This window comes from Limulus polyphemus, unplaced genomic scaffold (genome assembly GCF_000517525.1).
Source record: "Limulus polyphemus unplaced genomic scaffold, Limulus_polyphemus-2.1.2 Scaffold2418, whole genome shotgun sequence".
NCBI lineage: Eukaryota > Metazoa > Arthropoda > Merostomata > Xiphosura > Limulidae > Limulus > Limulus polyphemus.
In genome coordinates this window covers 111016-120744 of record NW_013668028.1, presented here as the reverse complement: position 1 = coordinate 120744, position 9729 = coordinate 111016, and the positions used below count along the sequence as shown (strand labels likewise).

The 9729-nt window shown below is 30.5% G+C and overlaps 1 protein-coding gene across 2 annotated transcripts in view; it reads right to left on the bottom strand.

The window, feature by feature from the left end:
* LOC106466902 (T-box transcription factor TBX2-A-like) overlaps positions 1–9729 on the bottom strand; it is a 39932-nt gene that overhangs the window by 12029 nt on the left and 18174 nt on the right. The window contains exons 1-5 of one of the 2 annotated variants that reach the window (XM_022394979.1): positions 9231–9723; positions 8361–8868; positions 6220–6487; positions 4504–4650; positions 4040–4095 (exon numbers count right to left, since the gene is read on the bottom strand). In XM_022394979.1, the coding sequence (XP_022250687.1) occupies positions 4040–4095; positions 4504–4650; positions 6220–6487; positions 8361–8868; positions 9231–9273 (1022 nt within the window). In that variant the 5' untranslated portion in view covers positions 9274–9723. Of the gene's footprint in view, positions 1–4039; positions 4096–4503; positions 4651–6219; positions 6488–8360; positions 8869–9230; positions 9724–9729 lie in introns of those variants that run through there. The other variant, XM_022394978.1, reaches the window with a different exon arrangement.

Genomic DNA, 9729 nt, shown 5'->3' with positions numbered 1-9729 from the left:
AGACCGCTCATGACAGAGGCAGATGGCGAGGTCTCGCTGACCAATGTTCCCAACAGAACGGGAGGAACTGAGACTAAGAGACTAGTGAAGAGCAATTTGAAGTAATAAATGATAATAATAGGAAACATATTCTAAGGAAAAAATGCAAAATAGTGTGAAGTACTAGTCAAGAGCAATTTGTAGTAATAACAATGATAATTACAATGTTTTAGGACAACATGAGACTTATTGATCCATCTCAGCTATTCTATCCTCTAAACACATCAAAGTAATTAAATGTACTAAGGTAGAATAGTGTGAAGTACTAGTGAAGAATAATCTCAATTTTACATAGGGGTCAGATTCTTTACAGTAGGTGTCTGTGACTTGTTGGCAATAAATATCAACAATAAACAGACAGCAAACAATCCACTTATCCTAAAATGATATGTTGAAAACAAGTCAAACACAAGTACAAAAATTCATTACACCATTGGTTATCACAGTTGTATCCAGAGCTTTAAATAATTGTCTCCTTTTTTGTCAAAGTCCACACAAGCAGGTTCAATTACTTTAGAACACCCTTTAACAAGACAAATTCTTCTTCATTATCTCTGTTGTTACAATAACACTGTGAAACTCACTTCAGATATTGCCCATTATGGATGAAGTAACAATTATGCAATCTAACTTCACTTTCACTAACTTACTTTAACTTCTTCTTGCATTCTGTATCTGCACGTATTTATAACACGCAACAGAAATATCTAGCCCTCTAATGACAACGATATTCACATAAGGAAAAAAACTTAGAAGCTTTGAGTAAAATGACATCAACAGTATTACAAAAGCCTAGTAGAACAATTAAACTGCATACACAATGTACCACTCATACAGAATTATGTGACAAAATAACTAAATTCTAACACTCTTGTTGTGGAAACAAAAGAATAATTAAATATTACATCACTAAATAATAACTTTTAAACTAAATAGTCTTCTACATCCAACACTGAAATAATAATAATATTGTAAGGTTCATATTTTTAATGTTGTGATTTGTTTGTTAGCTAGAGAGAGCTGCGTGTCATAATGATTACATTATGATGAAATAGGCCAGAAAATTCTAGGGTATTTGATGTACAAGTTTTCTAGTAGATTTAAGGGTAGCTTATAAATATGAGGTAGTTTTGAAGACTGTAGATGTGTTGCAAGATAGTACAGTCAATGCTAGCTGGTAGAATGAATTAGTCCATGTGTTGTTTCAGGCATAAAATGGTATAAGTATAATGGAATAATGTAATCAATTTCATTGGTAAATATGGCCTACAACGTTATCATAGTTTAAACCTGTAATAATGTTAAGAAAGAAATAAACTAATTTTTTTATTGTTTTACATGTACTGAACTTTGAATTATTTTTACCAGATAATTTAAATGAACAAACCAACAAAAGAACAATGTTAAAAGACATGTCAGAAGTGGGATTATTTTGATGAAAATAAAATAGTACTTTGACTAAACCTTAACTTTAGTTCAAGATGACCACAGAGGCACAGAGTAAGACAGGAAACCTGCTACACAAGATAAAACAATGGAATAAAGAACACAACAAGAGACTGAGCATTTAAAGAAGAACAAAGAAAAGAGGATAAAAAATTGAAAGAAGACTAGGAAGCATATGAGAGAAAATTAAAAGTAAATGAAAAAGTTATTAACAGAAAAATAAATAAAATCAAGAGAGAGGAGTTAACGGAAAGAGACATACTATATATGGATGAATGAAAATCAAGAATAAATATTATTGGAAAGAAGACTGATGAAAATATTGGGGATGTACAGAAAGACTAAAAACAAAACTGAAAAAGTACAGAGAACCTGTAATGACAAAAGTGAAGTTCAAAAAGAGATGAATGAAGTAGAAAAAGACATCAATGAGGTAGAAAAGAACACCAGTGAAAGAACAAATCGTGTTTAAAACAAATTATTAAATGCAAAGATTAAACCAGCCACTCTTTCTATACTGTTGCAAGAGTTACAACCTAAAACACCATCTACTACAAAACATAGAATAGAGCATATTTGGTTTACAGCTATTACCACTACTCTCTGCCATTTGTTACTGGTTGGTTGGTTGGCATGTATTGGCTATCTGTGCCATCTGTCACTGAACGATTACTCAAGCCATAGCATTACCAAATCCAGTTCCATAATTTTGGTGGCCAGTTCAACATCATTCAATAAAGTAGCCAATGGACTGATAGGAAGATACCATGGGAGTCACACCAGACCCATTTCGAAATCATTTCCAGAGTGAATGGGTGGAATGATGAACAATAAGATATCCATCTATTGCTCATTGAAAAGACCAGCTTTAAAAACAGTAAACAACATTTTAGCTGAAAGCCATAACAACTACCAAACATTGTAGGTTGCCTTTTCCAACAGATTCAGAGCGTCACATCAGAAAGAAGTATCCAAAGCAAAATTCTGGAACAAGGTTATGGAGGAAAGGAGAGATCTTAGCTGAATATTTAGACTACCTTAATAAAAACTCCTTGTGAAATGTTGTATTTGTTAGCAAGTGACCAATTTCTAGATGCAATAACAGATGAGTAATGAGAATCAGGGTGATGCAAGGTAGGTTTGCAACCTTAAAGGAAGCTCTTTAGTTGGTATTGGAACTAGAATTCATTAAAGTTGCAGATAAACTACTAAATGAACCATTTAGAAGCTACAGAAATGTCAAATACTGTAATATCAACAGCCCTTAAGAACAGTCTAGAAGAACTTAAATAATTAATCAGACAAAAAGTTTCAAAGAATGGATGAAACAAACCACAAGAAAAATTAAATTACTAATGTTGAGTAATAAAATATAACATGCTAACAAATAACAATCTGAAATATCAAAGAAGAGTAATCTGTATATTAATTGTTATCATAAGTGTTGTTTTAGCAGCATATTCATAATAAAATAATGCAACTTTTATAATTAAAGTTAACTATCTCTACAGTTGAAAGTGACTGACTGTATATGTAGAGCATATCACACAATATAGATTTCTATAGCTGTTTCTTTTAGACTAAAGTTTCAATAGACGTTAAGTTGGAAGTGAATCTGAATTGGTGTATTATCTATTATAGAAACAGTTTGTTTTAGAATAAAATTTCTTACATATTTAGTTAGAAATGAAATTGAATAAGTGAATGGATATAGTATTTATTATAGAAGTATGTCACTCCTTATTTTATGCTAAAGTTTCACATAAATTTAGTTGGAAGTGCCTGACTAAATGTAATCGTTATTACCTATTAGAGTTCAGTAGTTTTTGCTCTAGTAAAAGTAGGCAATTAACTCAATAATTTAATTACCTGTGAGCATCAATTACATCTACTAGTGTCAAATAAAATAATTAATCAAAATTATGATTAAATCCATTAATGACATGAAAATCACCAACTATTTCTGACTCTTACCATTTTCAATTATTCAGTCTATTCAGGTAATCGAAATGTTGCCTTTATGATTTCTCATTACCTTTTTCAATAAATTCAAGTTTGTTCAGCTTAATCGATTAGTCTTACAACTCGAAAAATATTCAACTAATCAAAATTATTGTTTCTGATTATTACTATTTTTGATTATTTAAATCATCCAAGTTTTATGTGAGAATACTCTAATAGTCATATGTAATTGATTAATGAGCCCAATGATTAATCAATCAGCAAATTCCACTAATAACCTAGCTCTACTATTTAGGTTCAAGTTTTGCTGTCTAAAGTACTTCCAACTAAATGTACATTTAGAAGTAACTATATGCTGTTGAGGTTTGATTTATTTTGATAACTTATAGTTAAATTTGCTGCAGATGTTGTACTCTAATCTTGTGACACAATTATTCAAATGAAGATCTCACAAGCAATTAAAATAATGTATCTAAATTTCAATTAATGTAACAAAAAATATTTATTTGCCACTATCCACTGCAAGCTATCATGCAAAGTTAATACAATATGTTTTTCAAACAGGAATTTGAGGAGTTTCATTAAAACTTACCTTTTAAAACGAAAATTTTTAGCAAATGGATTATTGTCAACTTTCAGTTTCACCACCTGTTAAAAGAAGAAAAAAGCGACTATTTCAATTACTTGCAAAACCCAATCAATCAATCACTTTTCTTCAATTGTTTTTCTGTAACTTTGTTCAGAGTCAAGGGGTTTCAGAACTAATATGCACTACTCCTTATATTTAACTCTGGAAGTGAAACAAACTTTTTAGAGATCACTTATACAAATTCAAACAGTTGTGAAAAGCTTAATTGTGTCACATCTAGTTCATATACAATTTCTTGAAAACAGTTACAACAGAATTAATTAAATATTTAAATCTCTATTTATTAATGAAACCTCAAAGCAAAAAACTACAATCTGCACAATATATTATTAGTAGTTGTAAGAACGAGAGATTTTAAGTGTTATCTACAGAAAACAAACTTAATGCTAATTGAAACCTGAACTTACCTGTTCATTTTGATAAGCTGTTACAGCAACAAAAGTTGTCTCAGGAAAGGAAAATGTGTTAAAATAAGTATGGGGTATCTTAAGAATGTCACTTCCAGCAACAATATGAACTCGAGGAATGTATTTGTGCATGGAATTCAAGTAAATCTGTATAAATAGTTACACCAAAAAATGTTACAGAAAAACTACATATGAAATACAATTGAAATGTTTATTCACATTTGATGAATAAACAAAACATAAAATTTAAGAACAACAAGAGACTATTGTTCTGTCTCATCCACCAAAAAAATAAACATACACACACGTGCACACAAACACACACACACACATATATATATATATATATATAAAACAACTAAAGCCAGCCCTTATCACTCAAATATTTATCCAACATTCCCATAAATTTACTTAATCCACCACATCTGAAGACAACTCATTTTCAAAGGCCAACTACCCTGTTAAAAAAGTAAATCTATCTTAACTGAAGATGATTCCTACCCTGAAAAACTTGATATTTGTTGTCCCTTATCCTACCATTCTCACAGTATGAAAAAAGATGATGTCTCGACACTATCAATTCCCTTAACAATCATAAACACCTCAATCATATCTCCTCTAACTCTTCTGTTTTTAAGATAAAATAATTTCAGTGATCTTAACCTTTCCATCTTAGGTATCATCCTAGTAGCCACTCTCTGAACCCTTTCCAACAATTCAACGTCCTTTCTTGGTTAAGGAGCCACAGGCTGGCCACAATACTCCAAATGTGGCATATTTTTCCTACCACTAGCAACAGTATACAAATAGTATGGCCTAAGAAACTGATCTTTTTTTCTGTAACTCTGTTAAGGTTATTACCATCAAAATTACACTTATAATTCAAATTACGAAAACCCAAATGCATTATCCTGCATTTTTTATAACTAAAAGCCATCTGCCATTTATTCACCCCACTCACCAAAAGATCTAAATCATTTTGTAATGCAGCAGCAGTATCCTCAAATCTAGCAACATCCAAGACCTTAAGTCATCAACAAACTTAAATAATATATTGACCATTCCTTCATCCATGTATTTGATATGAATAGAAAAAATAAAAGGCCCCAACACTGGGCCCTGGGGTATGCTAATTCTTACATTAAATCAGTTTGACTGCATTCCATTCATATCAATCCTTTGCTTTCTTCTATGAAACCACTTTTTAACAAGCCTTTTATATAGCACCTTGTCAAATCCAGATAAACTGAATCCACACCCTTATCCTCACCTATATATGCAGTAACTTTTTCAAAGAATGTCAAAAATTACTTATGAAATATTTTCCCCTAGTAAACCATGTTGACTTTAAACTTTGTGCAAAGCATTTTTTTTTACACTGGTGTAAAACTAATTGATCTATAATTACCTAGACAATTTTTATCACTTCCCTTGAAAACAGGAGTAACATTAGCCAACTTCCTATCCTCTGGTACCAGCCCATTATTCAAAGACTTACAAAAAAGTAACGGCAAGTGGCTCACACACCAAACACTTAACCTCCTTCAAAGTTCTTAAAGAAATATTACAAATTTATTAAAAACTCCAAAATAATGAATTAATATACAGTACATGATAAATTAAAAACCTAAAGCATTAATATTAGGCTATTTTTAACTATGTTATGAGTATTTTTAACAGAGCTACTAAAACAGAAAGAAATTACTAATTACTTACATGCCCTTCATGTTGTAAAAAGTTATTAGTTAGCTTCACCTTGTGGAAGCTGACTGATTGTTTCATTAGCTGAGAGCCAGAGGCAGGGCAGTCTGGATGGATATACAACTGAGGAGTTACTGGCAGATCAGCTGGTCCTCGAGCTAGCCATTGTCGACCAGAATATGTATAACGATGATTATCCTTTGGAACAATGTCCAGTAACACAAAGTAGTACTTTGTTGGTTCTAGCCCAGACACTCTGACCTTTACTGAAGGAAACATCCGGCTACAAATAGTAGTTACTACTTAAAAATCACATAAAAATTCAAAATTTATTTAACAGATTTGAAGTAAGTCTACACTTTATTATATGTAAGTGATTTAGTTGTTACTTTATAACACACTGTTTTGTTAAATGAACCTGTTGAATAGCTTTTCATTGTGTAACAAACTTATCAGGTAGTTACTAAAGCACATTCTATAGATTAATAATTCTGCCACCAATAAATTAAAATTTTATATTTGACTAGTGTAATATATATTGTCATCCTAATTTCACCTGTTACATTTTGTTCTCACTTAATATTTTTTTAATTGGGTTTGATTTAACTGTATTCAGACATGTTTGCTTATGTCATGAAAGACTGTACAACATCTAATTGTAACTGAATTTTCAACTAGATTAATCTACATGTAATGTCTTATGGCTTCTTTCTGAATTTAAAATAATTATTGTAATTTTGAGTTGTATTAAAGTGGCAGATATTTCCCCAAGCTACTGATTCTAAATGTAAAACCTCCCCTTTGCTAACATAGGATTGTGACAAGGCACAGGTCTACAATATTGAACTGTAAATAAACTTAGTGAGTAACAATTGCAAAAGAAAATCAACTTGTTCAAAACCAATTATAGCTATATGTTTTTCTACAATTCAGTTAAATTTACTACTGCTTTACCATACACAATAATAGGCCTTACGCATACCATATAATTCAAAGTAATTATATAACAATATAGAAAGTGATGTTTTATATATAAAGTAATTGTACTTTTATTTTAAGTGAGCTCACTGTAAAAATGAAAATTGTAAATTATGAACCTGATGTAACAAACACACACTTTAGAGTTTTTTTCTTTTTGAAAACTATTACACGTTTAACTGTTTCTGAACCAGAAAGATGACATCATCACTTCTATTAATTTTGTTCTAACACTTAAAATGCTTACTCTAATTGCATGAAATTTGGTGCACACCCTCTATATAATATGTAGTTTGAGTGTTTAAAAAATTTCATAATTTAGTTTAGTATTTGTATAATATCTTAGGTCACAAAATTTCAAAAATTTTCTTGTGAAATGCAAAATAAATTAAAATCCTTTTTTTTTGCCTTATAGTTTCTGTTTTTTTTTTATTGTGTGCCTAAAACCTTGAAAATGTATCCAAGAAGTTATTCTTTTGCTATAACTATATTTTTGTGTAGGTTTTGTTCCAGTAACAACATACTCATTTTCTCATCAGTTCCTAAATGCAATGAAAGTAACTATTGGAAGATATGAAAGAATGAAAGAAATGTGTATTATTTTTATATCATTGATCAGAAAATTTCATTTTGTATATTCAATTAATTCTAACTTGTTTTATGTTCCTCAATTTATTTTTTATCTTTACTTCTTGAAGCAGTTATGTAACCACAAAAATATTTAACCTGTTTAAAATATATTGTTGCATTCAAAAACTTCTACTAACTCTACTAACTGTAAGAATACAAAAATCTCATTACTGCAAGTAAAAAATTTAGTTATTAACAAAACAGACCTTACCTAGCAGTTAAAAGTTTTTAAAGTTTAAGTAAATGTTAACCTGGTGGAAATAATCAAAACCCATCATACTACATTACCAACTTGATTACATAAAAAACTAGCATGCATTAAAAATATAGTTTCTAAGTAAAAGTTTATATATATATATATATATAAAATGCTACAGATGTAGAAACAATTATACAAAAGTTCACATTTTTATACATAGTGGTCAAGTAACATAAGGTTAAAAACTATTCGTAGTTAAGTAGAGTTTTTCATGTTAAGCAAGATAATGCTGTCTAATTTTGATTCTTTCACTGATTAAAACTAAAAAACAATGCAAAAATTCACCTACCGTCCTGTTCTGCTAAGTATCATTTCATTTCCAGCCCAATCAAATTTTTCCCACATTTCTTTATTTTCTAGTAAAACTTGGATTTTGTTCTCTGACACAAAGGTTTGTGGTACACTATCATTGTGGTCACAAGAAATCAAAGATTGGATAGGCCATGAAGATAAGACCCCATTAATAGAATTTTGGAACTTACTGTTAGAATAAAAATGTTGAACACGATCATCTGAAGAAGTAAATGGGTAAGATAAGGATGATGTAGGTACAGATGTGATGGTAGTGTGTCTGGGCAGTTGAGTTTCAATACTAGGATAAGGTCTCGGAATATTACTATGAGAAAATATAGAGTTGTGAGAGAGTGAGGATGAAAAGTCAGTTTGAACAGTTAATATCTGGTTACTTTTACTACTTGTAGTATGAGACACTTGGATACAACTGTCAGCATGGAATATAGAAGTGGCAATATCCTTTGAAGTAGATGGGGTAGACACAGGCTTATGTGTGTAAAAACCTAGAATAAGACAAAGCAAGGTTTACATTTAAGTTCAAGTTATAATGTTCTTCAGGTATCTAAATAAATGATTATTTCTTGAATGGTCCAAAAAATAAGTATATGTATTACAACATCATACTACTGAAGAATTTACCAGAAAGAGTAAGTTTTTAGTATTATTTTCATGATCACATCTTCAAATATTTAGTTGAATAAAAACACAATGTATCAAATATACTATTGTAATTATATCTATTGTTGGGTATATTTTTCAACAATTATACAGTAATATTGCAAAATCTAGTCAACTTAAAAATGAAAGCATTTTATTTCTTCTACCACAGGTTAAAAAGGTTCATCAAGAGATAGGCTAAACTCACAAAAATAACTACACTGTAATGTTCTTATTGAATTTCCTCTCATACCTACAGCACAAGTTGAAGCCTGTCTAAAACAGTTGTTAACTCAGTAATCAGTTGAACACACTGTAACAGTCTCACTAACTTATACTAACTCACTGAATACCTGTCTCACTAACTCATCAACAACAAACTATTTGGTGTTTTTGTATTATTACAATATTTTTTCCCAGTTCTCAAAAAATGTTCAAGAAGTTACATGTTCATTATTCTCCTCAAGTCTAGGGTATACTCAATTTGCTTGTCCAAAACATTTTCTGGACGTTCTTTTCCCATCAGATAAATCAAATGAGAGAAATTTAGCATTTCCATTATGGCAGAGAAGGCTTTAACTTTCCATGCTTTTTTGTTTGGCGAGGTAAAGCAAAAGTGGTGCATGCCAACAGGCTTTGGCGTTATCACGGTCCAGGACATTTCAGTTGGGACGAAGTGGAAAACAGAACAAATGAGGCTGCTGAAG